Consider the following 15,046-nt stretch of genomic DNA (forward strand, 5'->3'; position numbering starts at 1 on the left):
ACACGGTGATAGTTTGAAGTGGATGCATGTCAGAAGTATCCACTGGGCCTTATCAACATGGAAGAGTCAGCATGTGAGCAGGGTAACGCCGATTCTGCAATTTCTGCTTTGCATTTTGAAAGCCTACATCGATATGGTACTACACTGACTTTGTTTGTCCAGAATGCATGACCAAAGGTGGCTTAATAAGAATGTCCCGTCTACATGAATACAGTGTGACTACTCTGGGAAAACAGCTACAGTCAAGTCAAAAACTGGAGCATGTTTAAACAGAGTACCTGAAAGTACATGTTGGGTTTATTTGTCAATCCATTTACCTTTGTCTGAGAAACAAACCAAATGTTCTATCTGTACTGATATAAACTGACAGGAAAAGGCATTTATTCTGATATTGTGGGAAATTTGTCAGATGAAGTGCTTCTTCAAAAGGAGAAGCTGAAAAGGAGAAATTAAACCAGTATGGGTTGGTTCATGGCACTATTATTGTTTCAACCTTCTGAGGAAGACTTGAGGAAACACTGATCTCAGTTAAAGGTTTTGATATTTTAATCTGCCACCAGTTTCAGAAAAGCAAAGAATCAGAAATCTATATGTCTGAATTGAAGTTACTCAGCTTCCATGAGCTCCTGCGGTGATGAAGTGTTGCCAGCAGTGAGCCTGCACCTGATCTGATGCAGCAGAGGATTTCTTGCATTAACTAACACAATCTCACATACCTCTTGAGAATCATGCTGCTTTTCAAGATAAACAACATCATAGCCAAGAGAAAATGACTCCATAGAATAGCGTGTCAGCTCTCAGGGATGGGGACATTGAAATTCCCAAGTTTGTGAAGGATTTGAGTTGTAAATAACTTATCAACATCATTCACAGTCATTGAACTTTATTGAACATAAACTAATTATTTTTTGATTTACATGAACATTAGAGTTCAACCCTGGCTGTGCCTTTAAGTTCAGTTATCTGCTATTATTATCCATTATGAATTGTTTTTATGACATCCCTGTACAGAGGTGCCTCAAGTCTTATTTCTTCATATCAGTCAGACTTCGCTTTACAGAGCAACACCACGATGTTGGCTCTGCTTGAGCTGACAGGTGAGTTTGTCTCAGATGCTGGGAGAAAGAGGGAGGAGGAGGACGAGGGGGAGGAGGATGAGGAGGACTGACACGCAGCTGGCTCGGACGCACATTTTTACTTTGTGGAGGAGAAAAGGGAAGCGCGCCGCTCCTCTCCATCACATTTCACTTTCAAGACACTGACGGGGGGAAAAAAACACATAAAGAAGCCAGGATGTAGAAGTCACCAGGTAACGTCCGCGCGCGTCACACCGTCTCTCCGGAGCTCCCGTTTTCGACCCAGGGTGCAGGTAGTTTCTGCCGCTTCGGTCGCGTTTCACCGGAGTTTATCCGATCGATCCATCCGGGAGGAGAGGTGCTGCTCCTGGCTCAGCTCGCCGGATGGATCCGAGCTTTTATCCTCCCAATTATTACACCAACCGACTCATTAAAACATTCATCTTTTGGGTTTTGACTAAGAGCCATCCTTTCGTTTTTCTTTTTCAAGGTAAATATTTGTTTTCTCGATTATTTTTTTCTGTTTCCTTACACCTTTATGTCAGGTGAGCACGTGCACAAATTATTGTAAAAGTTCTAATATTCCAGCTCAGGTCATGGGGAAATGCATTTGCACCGTGCTATGTCCACATTATACACTTTTACGCGTTTTTACGCACTGGAGCTTTTAAACTCCACTGGCAAACTGATCAAATCACATAATTTATCTAAAATATTTTTAAAACAAATTAAACAGTGACCAAAGATAGAAATTTAAACACGCTGTGGTCTTATTACTGCATAGATAAATGTTAAGCAGGTTCCCTTCTTATTCATATTCAACAGGTTTGGTTGAGTTCTTTGCAGCTGAACTGTAATGATGCAGATCAGGATAGATTTGAACTGATTTATTTTCCTGTTCATTTACCTTTTCAGCAAATGTTGCCTGAGCTTGAGTTGCCGTTTACTTTTTTTTGTCTTAGAAATGTTTTGCATTTCTGTTTGACTCTGTTGCATTTGAACAAAAGATGCAGTGGTTGACTGGAAATTTAATTAAGTAAAAATGTGATTTGGTGTTCCTGGTCCTTTTACAGCAGCAAGTCATTCGAGGCAGTAATCACTGACTCAAATGAAGAAAGCGCAACTGTCAATGTTTATGTATTTTTCTCTCTTTTCCTATTTTTAAATAATTCTTAGATGCCAGTTCATTCTGAGGACAGCCAAGTCTGAAGGCAAGGAAGACGACTTCCAATACTCTGCTTCACAATGGCAACAGGAGTAGCAGCATGGCTTCCTTTTGCCAGGGCTGCAGCCATTGGCTGGATGCCTGTGGCCAACTGCCCCATGCCCATTGCACCGAGAGACAACAGCAAGAAACAAGATGAGCTGATCATCCTTAATGTCAGTGGCCGCCGCTTTCAGACATGGAGAACGACTCTGGATCGCTACCCAGATACACTGTTGGGCAGTTCTGAGAAGGACTTCTTCTACAATGAGGAAACAAAGGAATACTTTTTTGACCGGGACCCAGATGCCTTCAGAAGTATCCTCAACTTTTACCGAACAGGGAAGCTTCACTACCCACGTCATGAGTGCATCTCAGCCTACGACGAGGAGCTGACGTTCTTCGGCATCATCCCTGAGATTATTGGTGACTGCTGCTACGAAGAGTACAAGGATAGAAAGAGGGAGAACTTGGAGCGGCTGCAGGATGACCAGGAGGAGAACAAGGATCTGAAGCAGTCCAACTTGAACTTCAGAGAGACCATGTGGCGCGCCTTCGAGAACCCCCACACATCCACCCTGGCCCTGGTCTTCTACTATGTTACTGGTTTCTTCATTGCCATCTCTGTCATCACTAACGTTGTAGAGACCGTTCCCTGTGGCTCCACCACCAACCAAAAAGACATGCCTTGTGGGGAACGCTACACAGTGGCGTTCTTCTGCATTGACACTGCCTGCGTCATGATATTCACAGTGGAATACCTCATGCGTTTGTTTGCTGCGCCCAGTCGTTACCGTTTCATGCGCTCTGTGATGAGCATCATCGACGTGGTGGCCATCTTGCCCTACTACATCGGCCTGGTGATGACCAACAACGAGGACGTGAGCGGTGCCTTTGTGACGCTGCGCGTGTTCCGAGTGTTTCGTATCTTCAAGTTCTCACGCCACTCGCAGGGCCTACGGATCCTTGGTTATACACTCAAGAGCTGTGCTTCAGAGCTGGGCTTCCTCCTTTTCTCGCTCACCATGGCCATCATCATCTTCGCCACGGTCATGTTCTACGCAGAGAAAGGCTCCAGCTCCAGCAAGTTCACCAGCATCCCAGCTTCCTTCTGGTACACGATTGTCACCATGACCACACTGGGGTGAGTAACAGACCTATAAATAGTATTTTTATTTAAATCACATTTATATTAGTTTTAGAAATAAAATAACCATTTATGAGTTCAATAAATTCACTAAATTGATTTGTTTGGAGTTTGGCAACAAACTGAATAATTTATGAAAACCACATTGACTTTCAAATGAGCATTGAGACAGCCTCTAACACTTTGGTGTGCTACAGCTTATTAGAGACTGACAGTGTGAGTTATCATGGGCAGTGTAGCATTTATCTATCAGAGCAAACACTTGTGGCATTTTGTTTGTTTCATTTAGTGCAATCCAAATGGTGAGACTGTTTGAACACCCTCTGCTATAAGATGCTCACACTAAGAATTCAATGATCTAAAGCTATGTTTAATGTTTTCCCTCATAGCTTTAGATCAAACGCAAACATGAAAACTTAGCAATAAGGAAACTTACTTTGATACTGAAAATGCAGAGTGAACGAGTTTAAATTGTCCTATAGTGGAAAATGATTTACTGGCCCTGGCATTCAGTGTAAAACTGCTTTGTGAGGAAATCATTTAAGTGCATCAGGAAAAGAGAGCTCTCCTCTGTATGTCTGGAGGTGAGGTGTCCCCTGAGAAATGCTCTGTCACCTTTATAATGATGCCTCTCTGCTCTTAATCTTTCCCTCAAGCTCTCTCAGAATCAGTGCCATGAATAGGAAGGTGAACTTGAAGGTGTTCCTGAAGTTTGGCAGAGTGGCGTCTAATGATGCAAGAACAGAAGAATAATCATGATTTCCTAAAAATCATTCATTATCCTGAGCTTTCTTTGCAGACAATGCTGTGAATGTGAATGAGGGGGGAGAAAGATGCCATGGCATTTTGACTGATGATCTTGATGGTTTTGGTGTGATGGGGGATAAATCTGAAAAGTCTGGAAGTAAATTAAAATAAACTTTTTCAAATAGTTTACAGCTGAAACCTACAATTAGTCTTATTGTTAAATATGTGCTAAATGATTCTGAAGTTAATAGTCGTTCCTAAAACAAATAAAAAAAAAAGGGAAAGAATGTTACGAATTCATCATAGGTTATACTTGAAACTGAAAGCGTTGTTTCCCTGTTGTTATTTCTCACTTCTGAAGGTGAAGCAATAATGTGTTTCTTTGTCTGTCTGTTAGCAAAATATCTTATGATCCACTGGACAAATCATCAACAACACATACTCTGAGCACTACACGCTATGTAATGTTTTTGTTTAAAACTTTGGCATTAACTGTCGGAATCAACCCAGTTTGTCTGTTAGCAAAATATCTTATGATCCACAACTAATTAGCCTTAGCCAACACAAAAATGGCTGTCAAGCATTGTCATTTACAATCTTTGACCAAAATGACTTTAACTTTGCTCCTTCTCATCACAAGATGATTTCTATTTAAAATTCTGATGAAAAACTCCAGGCGATATTCATTCCTTCAAGACATGCTAGGCCTTTCATTTTATTTAATCAACACTACAAATTTTGTTTAAAATTTTGACAGAAAAATACAACAAATGAATAAAATTACCATTTTAATGGCCCTTAAAAAAAAGTGATCCTGTTTGAAAATGAAGATTTAATCTGGGCTTTGTGGTACTTTCAAAATGAGACTTTGATAAAAGAATTTTGATGGCGATAGATGTAAAGTTAGGCCTTTTTAAGAACAATTAGTGACAATTAGGCAGCACGTAAACAATGTAAATGATGTTTCAATGAAGGATGTAAAAAACAACCTGAGTGAGCAGATGTTGCTCAGACCCAAGCAGAAGACTAAAACCAAAAACTAACCATCAACCCCTTAAAAAAAACTTTTTAATCCTTCCATCTCAGTACAAACAGATCCAGTACTCCAATGTTATCCCTCTTTGTGGGAACTTTTCTTATCTCAAGAACATTTTTATTCAGTGGAAGAAAACTGAGACTCTTATACACAAATATGCACAAAAAACGTTTTTAAAAAAGGAGACACCCAAAGGCTTCACATTCTAACAAAATGATTACGACACAAAAATACTACTTTTTTATCAAAGGTTTGTTTGCTGCTCTTTTTTTGTTTAAAATATTGTTAAAGCCTTTTAGTAAATTTACAAAGATAGCTGTTAAAAGATGGTCTCTTTTGGTCGTTCTCATAAAAAAGGATCCACACAGACAGCTGGACAGGATGGTGTGTTGGCTGTCATACTCCATTTTATTTTTCTCTTAAAAGGATACTGAATGATGTGATTTTTTTTCTTTTTCCTTGAGTGTATTTAGTCTTTCTGTAAAAGTGATAACATATCACTGGCAGACCTGAAAATCTCTTCTGACATCCCTGCAATTATTTCAGACTTTTGGAAAACAGCTTCTACTTCTTCCTTCGAGTTATTTCTTTGTACAAATAAAAAAAAATAATGAAAAGACTTAGTGAAAAGCTAAGCCTTTATCTGCAGAATAAAATAGCTCTTATTAATCTGTGTTATGTGTTAACACTGAACAGGTAGCCTGACCCAATGTGTGCCTCCGTGTTTGTGTGTTTGTGTTGCTTTGCGGGTGTAGTGTAAGTGCTATCTTTTGTATCAGAGCTACAAAAAGGGTAGAAATGCCAAGGTGAAAGCATTATGTAAATTTTAAACCTGAACAATGTGTTTGAGTGTGGAGCCATTATGTGTGACAGACAATAGGCAGCAGCACTGGGAGTCCACAGCTCGGACAATATGATCCTCATCACCAACCAAGGACACTGCAGCCAGGACAGATTTTAAGTCTCATCCTGTCACTTTGTTCTCGATGAAGTTCTACAGAATTTATCCACAGAAACTAATACTATGGAATTAATTAGGATTAGGAAATAAATATATCTGAGTTTCAAAGTAGATACATACAATGTTTCTGTGATCTTCAGGATTCATTTTCTCTTTATTATTTCTGAGTGGTGTGGTAAATGTAAACAAAGCCATGCTTCTGCACGTTTTTTCTATAATTCCTGCTTTTATGCTTTGCACCTATAACCTCTGGTTCAGATAATTTTTAAAAAGTTAAATTTTACAAAGATCTCATCACACTGCACTATAAATTGCCCTATAAATCTGTGCACTTCTTTACTTTCCCTCTGCATGGATCTGGCATCGCTCACATCTAACGCTGTGGCTTCTTTCCAGTTTGTGCCATTTGTTCATTTTAGGCAATCATGAAAAGAAAGACTTTTGTCAGCAAAAGGCAGTGTTTTCGTATCTGAACCTGTGGAAAGCTCATGCCCTCCTTTGTCTTCAGATCATAATGATTTCTTAGTGTGCTTTTTTGGCGGTGTGCTGCAGAAGTTTTAGTGGTTGGCTCATGTTTTCTTGTTCTCTAAATGCACACAAGTCCACCAAAACCTCAACGTCTGCGTCGGGCCTCACTGCCAATCAGATAATCCTCTGCTGCTGACAACCTCCATCTAAACTACTCTAACAGCTTTCTGAATTCCCAGATTTGGTTTTCTAATTGGCTGCATGGCGGTGCAGTTGGTAACAACTCTGTTGGTATCTGTGCATGTGTGGATTTTCCCTGAGTAGACTGGTTTCCTCCCACAGTCCAGAAAGATACATAGTAGGATGAATGGAGACTAATTGGGCTGTAGATATGAGTGTAAATGGTTGTTTGTCTCCATGTGGATGGACCTGGTGACCTGTCCAGGGTGTCCTTCAACCACTGCTGGAGCGAGGCACCAGCTCCCAGTGACCCTGTACAAGATGAAGCAGGTGGATTTTCTTTTTTTCTTATTTTTTTATTAATTTTTTTGTTTGAGCCTAAGTATATTAAAAACTTAAGAGAATATTTTTTTAAATCTTTTTTTTTCTATTAATATTATATTAAAAGTAAAAGCAAAAGCTTTTAAAGTCAGTGACTAATCATAGTGATTTTTTTAACCTCAAAATTGACTCAGATAATCAAACATTTTTCCCCACAATCTAGCAGCCATTATGACATGCTAGACTATTTTTACTTCTCGGAATAAATCTGAGATACAGTGAACTTGGCGGTTTGCACTGCACCTGTCTTACAAAATAAAACAACATTTATTTAATATTAATCTAATATTTAGATCAATGCAAACCTTTGTTTTGTGAATTTTCAAATTGGAACTCCACTCATAAATCTACAGCAGACAGACAAAATTAAAATTCAACAAATGCTTGGAAAGTATGTACCTTCTTATCCCCTCTGGATCCTCTAATGTGCAGTGAGACGATGTAATGTTTGTATAATTGCAAACAGTGTTTGACGAGGCTCAGTGGCCCCTTCTGATTTTCATCTGTCGATCTTTTTACTTGCTGCAGGAGCATATGTTCAGGCGATGAGGTCACTAAAAACCCATCTGTCAACACACATAAAAAGGCAACAGGATTCATCTTTAATACTGCAGCAGCACATTTTTACTCTCCTGGGCTTTAATTGAGAGTCTCTGGCTGATTTGTTAGCAATCTCTGAAACTCTATCTGCACCAGTTTAAGTCAGCACGTCTGTTTGCTTGTATGTTATTAGTGTTTGGGCACACGGGTGTCTGTCTGACACAAGTTCAAAATAAATTACATACTAAATTGCCACCTTTATTTTCTATTTAATAGTTTAACTACATTTTTTGTCTGATTATGTCTCCTTCACAAATTATTTCTGAATGTATTCATCTGGAAAAACATGCCTACATCCAACTATTTGAAACAAATTAATCAAAAATTTTAATGAAAACAAAAATTATCTGATTTGTTTTGCATATAAAAATACATGCTTAATTAAACCAAGCAGCTGTATTGTAAATGTGTCCTTTCTAACAAATCAGACCTCTTGAAAATTAGTAAAAATTCAGGCAGCTTTGATGAGTTTACACAACCGTCTGTTTAAAGAGAAATGTACAACATGATTCAATCTCTGCACCAAAAAACACAAGCTTCAAGGGTAATTCAGCTGAACAGAAAATAGAAATGGAGTTAAATCTGTTAACAAACCTTAAAAAAATCTATAAAACATCATTTGATTAAAGTTGGCCTTTAAAAAGAAGCTATTTACAGCAGGAAACTCTACGCTGGTGCTTTAGTTTAAGACAAAAGGGCATGGGAAGAAGAAATAAACCAGTTTGAGGATTTAGAGGGGATCGTTAAAATCATTTCAAACAGCCTAACACTTTTTTCTTTTAAATTTATAGGCTACTTGGCATGAATGTCTCAAATGTATTTTTTCAAATTTGCAAAGAAACAAGAAGGGTGCAAATACATTCTATACAATGAGATGAACTTGTGAATCTTCAATTAAGACCCAGAAGCTGCAGCAGAAGATTTGATCTCTAACTACAGATGTGGTGTAGACATCTCCATTTTATTCAAATCATACCGTAACCCTGAAGAATGGAAGCAACCTTAAAGCAACACTTTTTTAAATTCAGTTTCTCATAGATGTCAGCTTAGCTAGTTTGTCTAAAAGTTTTTTTTAGTTTTTCCAAAAAGAGGTCAGCATGAAGTGTGCCAAAGTCTTCGACAAGTCTTGCCTAATTACAAACAGAAAGGCGTGGTATTTATTTTTTTGAGGGGGTGTTAATGCTTAACATTTTACCTTTTCTGCCTAGAAACACAAGAGTATTATATTTTGTTTTTTTTTGTTTGTTTTTTTGTATGCTAATTTACTATCCATCCATTTGTCCATCTGTCTGTCTGTCCATCCATACATCCATTTTCTTTACACGCTTCTCCTTTCCGGGTTGCAGGGACCTGGTGTCTATCTCCAGCGGCCACTTTTTAAGAGGCGAGGGACACCCTGGATAGTTCACAGACAACCCTTCACATTCTCACTTACTTAGTAATCATTTAAAGTTACCGATTAACTTAATATGCCTGTTTTTTGTTCTGTGAGAGGAAGCCGGAGTACCCAGAGTGCAATAGAAGAACATGCAGACTCCACACAGAAAGGCCCTAATTTATTAGTGTGCTAAAAATAAAAGCAGCCGATTGGTCGTAAAGATAGTGTCAGGCAGATCTGAATTCTCCGAGGTGTGTCAAACTGGCCTCTATAGGCAGAGATGTAAACAAAAAAGAAAATAAATAGAAACAACAGAATGTGATGTTGTTCAGAGGCAGCATCTACTGTGAAAGATTGTGAATTTGAATTTAGATTGTGAAGTTGCAGTTTAGAAAAACATAATGGAAACAGAAAAACTCAAAAGATCATTCAGTTTTCCAGAAGTGTAACTTTTCTTTTGCAGTTTTAAGAAAAATGTTGTTGCACAAAGAGCAAATGAAAATGTTTTAGGCAGTTAATTAAATGCTGGAAAGCATAAGATGTTTGCTTCAGCTCCAGTGAGATATTGTCTTGAATTGTAGCCAGTTGACAAAACAACAATAGAAAAAAGTTTACCCAATAAACGTTCTTAATTTTAATTGTGAACAGTTGAGTAGCAAAATAACCAAATTAAACAATTTTAATGAACAAACCAGAAAAGCATTAACACACCTTTAGACGCTGAATCATTTGCACACACAAACAGACATTGCCTTTGGTCGTGTCTGGGCTTTCTGGGCTTTCTGAGCTGCCTCCCTGCTTCTCCTCAGTGTCTGTCTGAGCCCAGTCGGCACAGTGCAGCAGTTCTAGTAATGGGCTGGAGCTGAGGGAGAACAGGAGGGAAGAAGGAAAGACTGGCTCTATAATCAGCGGGTTTCACTGTCCAGGAACAGGGGTGTTAAATCAACCTCAGGTGGTTGATAAAATGATCTGGATTCAATCTCAGTAAGGTCCGCTCCCTCCGGCTGCCTGCCGACACCGGCGCTGTCGGAGCCGGCCACTGGCATCAATGGGACAAGATCTGATGGAGGGGAGGGAGAAAATCTTCTCCCCTTCCCTATTTTTCTTTTTTACTGTCTGGTTCGCCCCTTTCTCCCCCTCATCCCCTGTGAGTCTTCCAGTGGAGGAGCTATTTTTAGAAGTGGCATTAAGTGTGAGAAGGAGTTTGAGTTTCTACTATTATCTGATGCATGATCCAGACACAATGGAGGACAGTGGTCATTTTTTACCTGCATGACGGTTACACTGAATGCAAAGGTTCAGTGGCAAAATGCAGGCTCTCCTAAGTCCCTCACGCCTCTAAAAACATTATTAACCCAATAATGAGAAACATATTAATGAGGTGTGCATTAAAATCTGACTCTGGTGTTATAATTAGAGTGATTCTCCCAGTTGTAGAGGCCTGGTCCTGGACGGAGGCTTGTTCTGTTGCAGTAAGTGAGAGAAAATGTTGTTATGCATGTAGGTCATGTTCCCATCGCTGCCTTAATCAGTGGCTATATATAATCTGCTTCTTTCTTCAGAGAGACTTTTAGCTCACTCCCCTCTGCGTTCTCAGCTTAACATCTCTATTAGACAAAGTGGACTGGACCCAGGAGCCAGAGGCAGGACGGGAGAAGTCAGACGAGTTGTGCACCGGGCTCACAAGAGTTCTGTGTCGCAGTGATGGCTGAACTGGCTGACAGAGACAAACAAACAAACAAAAAAAACTCTTTTAAACTAATTATACAGTGACAGAAAAAATGGTGACTCTAAGCAGCCTTGTAGGTTCATGAATGTAAATTCTCATATCTGCAAAGAAGTCCCTGAGCTGTAAAAACCATCATATCTGTCATCATTTGTCTTAGATAAAACTGTTTTGGCAACTGCTTACATTTCAGATGTAATAAAAGTCAGAGCTATGAATAACTGCTTTAATATCGATCTGTCTCATGATCATACGTGTTTGTAGAAAGCAAACATAGATGTTAGATCAAAAATTAAAACATAATAATAAACTGACTGCCCACTATGTTTTATTTTGTCTGTCTGTGTTCAAACTGAGTTTAATTTTAAAGCAAGAGACCTGCCTGTAAAGATACCAACAACACCTCAATGAGGTTTGTTCTACTACATGTGGTGTTAAACTGAAAAAATATAAATATAAATACTACAAAATCAAAGGCGGCATTTAAACTTGATAAATATTTGCACATTTCTTAGCAGATAAGCAGTGCCTATAGCAATCACTCTCCTGCCCAGCAGACGGCTAAATGCAACTAAAAGTTAAAGGTCACTTCTTTTATTGGAACAAAACAAAGAAACTAATAAAAACTCAATGTTTACAATGTGTTTCTGTCCAATTTAAGAAGTCAAAACTGTTGTAAAGTTTGTACTTTTTTGCTGTTTTTCCAACAAAACATTTGGCAGCGCACAAAATATGGATGTCTGTACTTCCTGTTGCTAGTTTGATTGGTAACTAAACCACTTGCAACAGCTTGTGTGCCTAAATTTGAGCTTTTTGCCTTTATTTAACAATAGATGGGGTTTTTTGAGGATAATTTTAAGGACATACTAAAAAAGATAGCAAAGTATTTTCAGATTGAGTTTCTTCAGCGCATCCTGTAGTTTGACAAAACAGTAAGTAAAAAATGGTCAACCTAAAGTCTGGAAGACTAAAAACACTACTTTCATGATTGCCAAAAATGATAATCAAACAACATTTTTGACAGATTAGTTGAAGATGAACTGGGATTGGCTTCGACAATAAGATAACAAACCTAACTCCATCTCAAACCTTTTACTACTGTCTCAAAAGGTGAAGGTTGTGGCCCTAAAATTACTTCAAGCTACACTTCAATAAAAAAACTAAACAGATCTTGAAAGAGTGATGCTCCATGATGGACAAAGAATACTTAAACTTCTTTTAAGCTAGAGAAAATAGATCCCTGCTGATTAGAAATAAGAAGCTTTCTTCACCACGTCTGGCTGCCTAAATGCATTAAATTGCTGTCATGTGATTGGCTGATTAGCTCTGTGTTAACAAGCACTTGAACAAGTGTACCTAATAAAGTGGCTGGTGAGCGTATATAAACAGAGGCTGAAATTAATCACAGGATAAAATTTTTTTTGAAGTGCTATTTTTTTATGCATAATGTGTTTAGAACAAGGAGTAAAATGTTACTTTCATTTAAATCCAGTGCATAGTTGTTGATCTTTGAAAAAACACAAATCTATGACAAAAAAAAGGCCTTTATTTGATTAAAAGAAATCACAAAGGCAATCACAAAGATCACTTTAGCAAACTTGGTGCAAATACTGAGTTAATCCATTTGAGACTTTATGCAATATTTCCAATAAAGATGTGTAAAATTTCTCCAGATTTGGAAGCCTGTTACCTGTAATAAACTAACCACTTGGTAGAGCTTTGTTGCTTGTGAATGTATTATAGTTTGATGCATTCAGTCACCTTCTTTGTGTTAGAGATTTCAAAAATACATCTACATGGGAATTTGTTTAAACGAACCACACATTGCCATTTCGATAACAAAATAATCTGTACTGTATTTTTACTTCAGTATTTAGTCATTTGTAAAAAGAATCATTAAAACTGGGTAGATGAGAGCTTCTTAGACTGGAACTTAATCAGTGAACTTTGTTTTCAGTTTTTCAGATTTATGCTATTGATGTCATAATTTTTTATCTGGCATCACATTATACAAAGACAAAGAACTGACATATAGTTTTCTGTCCTTTGATATGCTTGTTATGTTAAATAAATCAATAATTTCCTGGTGTGGTAATGCTGGTTCTTGTGTTTACAGTAAATAATGTATCATTGGTAACATTAGTGAGGATTTGGATAGCACTGGGCCCAGTAATTAATTCTGGAATGGCATGCATCACTTTGTTAATAATTCAGGATCTCTGTGCCAAGCTGCAGCAGAACTGGGATGCAGTGCAACGTTAATTGTAAGTGGTATTGTTCTTTCACACAAATCATCAGAGGTTACAGAGCGTGGTGGTTTTCTATGGCCGTCTGCTTTCAAGAACAATTAATGGGGCATTTTTGCTGTCTTGCTGAACCTCAAAGGGTCAAAGTAAGTGCAGCTTAAACTAGAAATATGTTTTGCTTTTAGCAGGCCGAGATGCTCTTGGAGCCAATTCTCCAACACAAGTATCCTTAATAGAAACCATTTCAATGATAGCTCTGGAATTTAATTTAGCTGCAACACAGGTTCATTTAACATATAAACTCATTTAAAAGGAATTAAACTCACAAAGGTGTCAGGCAAACTTAATGACCTCTGCTCTTTTGGTCTGTTTCTCATTTCTCTCAGTGTTGTGGTAGAATGACAAAGTTTATCCTATGCTCATAACACACACAGATACACACATTACCTCCTCAACATGCACAAATGCCCAGTTTCAGTGCTGATTTCTAGGTGGATGACAGGAAAATTAGCCCATAATACAGCTTCACTGTCTTCATTTGCACTTTATTTAAGCAGTTGGAGTACCTCCATCAGTTCAGTGTCAGGGAAGGGAACCAGCACAGCATGAGGTATAAAAACTATTTAAAAAAAATCCTCATTAAATGATCAAATGGGGTTGATTCAGCTGCAATCCTTGTTTTCATAAGAGTGACATTCACACTGACAAGCCCTAACAGAGACTGTGACAGCAGCACAAAGAGTTTCTCAATAACCTTCGTTAGTTTGGCCTTTTGTCTTTTTGGCTAATGGGTTTCAACAAATTTGTTTGACTTGTGGCACCACAAGAGTAGTACTATGTACTAATTATACTAATAAAGCAATTATTCTTTTGTGTGTGATTTGTGTACGTGAGAGAGAGACTTGCATTGCCCAGTTTTATACCTAAGACAAAGTAATGAAGCACAAATCACATTTTTACCTAAAATAAGCACCTGCATTAGTTTTTATAGATGCATTTCAAATTTAGGCAAACAATGCATTACGCTTGATTTCCACTTCTGCTTTTGAAACAAGATGATATGTAGTGTTTATACATGTATTTGTCTGTATGATCTGCACATATACAGGTGGAAATTATTATTATCATTAACAATAATAATAATAATAATAAATGAAGAAGAACTTTGATTTATATCTTTACACACAGTTGATACTGATACCTGTGTAAATAGATTTATGTTTTGACATACTAATGATCCAAAGGGTAAATAGACAAAAAGAGAGAAAACCTACAAAAAGACTGTCTCATAAATTCCATAAGATCTAAATCTAACAAGAATAAAAAGCTTGTAAGCAGTAACACTTTTGGGAAAGCTGAAACAACATAAAGAAAATAATTAGATTACCATTTTGTGATGTTTTGTGTTGTGGTTGAGAGATTTTTGGGCCATTTTGTAATTTGTATCAGTTTTTAATGTGCGATTTCTTTGAGTGTTTTAAGTTGTGTTTGTCATTTAGTTCCCCGTGTGATTGTTTCCCAGTTGTTCCTCAGCTCCTCTGGTTACCCTTCACCTTACAGATCTGGACTTTATTTGCTCATCAGCTCATGTTTTTCTGATTCACTAATCATCCCTCCCGGTTTATTTAACCCTCAGTTCATTGTCAGGCTCTACTCTGGTACATCCTCCTGGCTCCTTCTGTTCTCCCTCTTGGCTTGTTCTTGGTCATTTTTTCACCCCACTCAGTTTCTCTTTCTTTCCTTCATTTTGAATTTTATTACACACCGCCTCATGACACCATTTCAGTTGAAGTACCTTAAATTTCATTGAACCTTTGGTGCAATGCCAATGAAGCGAGTCCTTCAGGATCCTAGAGGTCATGGGGCATATATATATATATATATATATATATATAT

The 15,046-nt window shown here is 37.9% G+C and overlaps 1 protein-coding gene across 2 annotated transcripts in view; it reads left to right on the top strand.

The window, feature by feature from the left end:
- The first annotated feature begins 1,185 nt into the window (after window positions 1–1,185).
- LOC108231480 (potassium voltage-gated channel subfamily D member 3) overlaps window positions 1,186–15,046 on the top strand; it is an 86,104-nt gene continuing 72,243 nt past the window's right edge. The window contains exons 1-2 of one of the 2 annotated variants that reach the window (XM_017408549.3): window positions 1,186–1,309; window positions 2,253–3,424. In XM_017408549.3, the coding sequence (XP_017264038.1) occupies window positions 2,322–3,424 (1,103 nt within the window). In that variant the 5' untranslated portion in view covers window positions 1,186–1,309; window positions 2,253–2,321. Of the gene's footprint in view, window positions 1,310–1,343; window positions 1,567–2,252; window positions 3,425–15,046 lie in introns of those variants that run through there. The other variant, XM_017408550.3, reaches the window with a different exon arrangement.

Source organism: Kryptolebias marmoratus, linkage group LG4 (assembly GCF_001649575.2).
Source record: "Kryptolebias marmoratus isolate JLee-2015 linkage group LG4, ASM164957v2, whole genome shotgun sequence".
Lineage (NCBI taxonomy): Eukaryota > Metazoa > Chordata > Actinopteri > Cyprinodontiformes > Rivulidae > Kryptolebias > Kryptolebias marmoratus.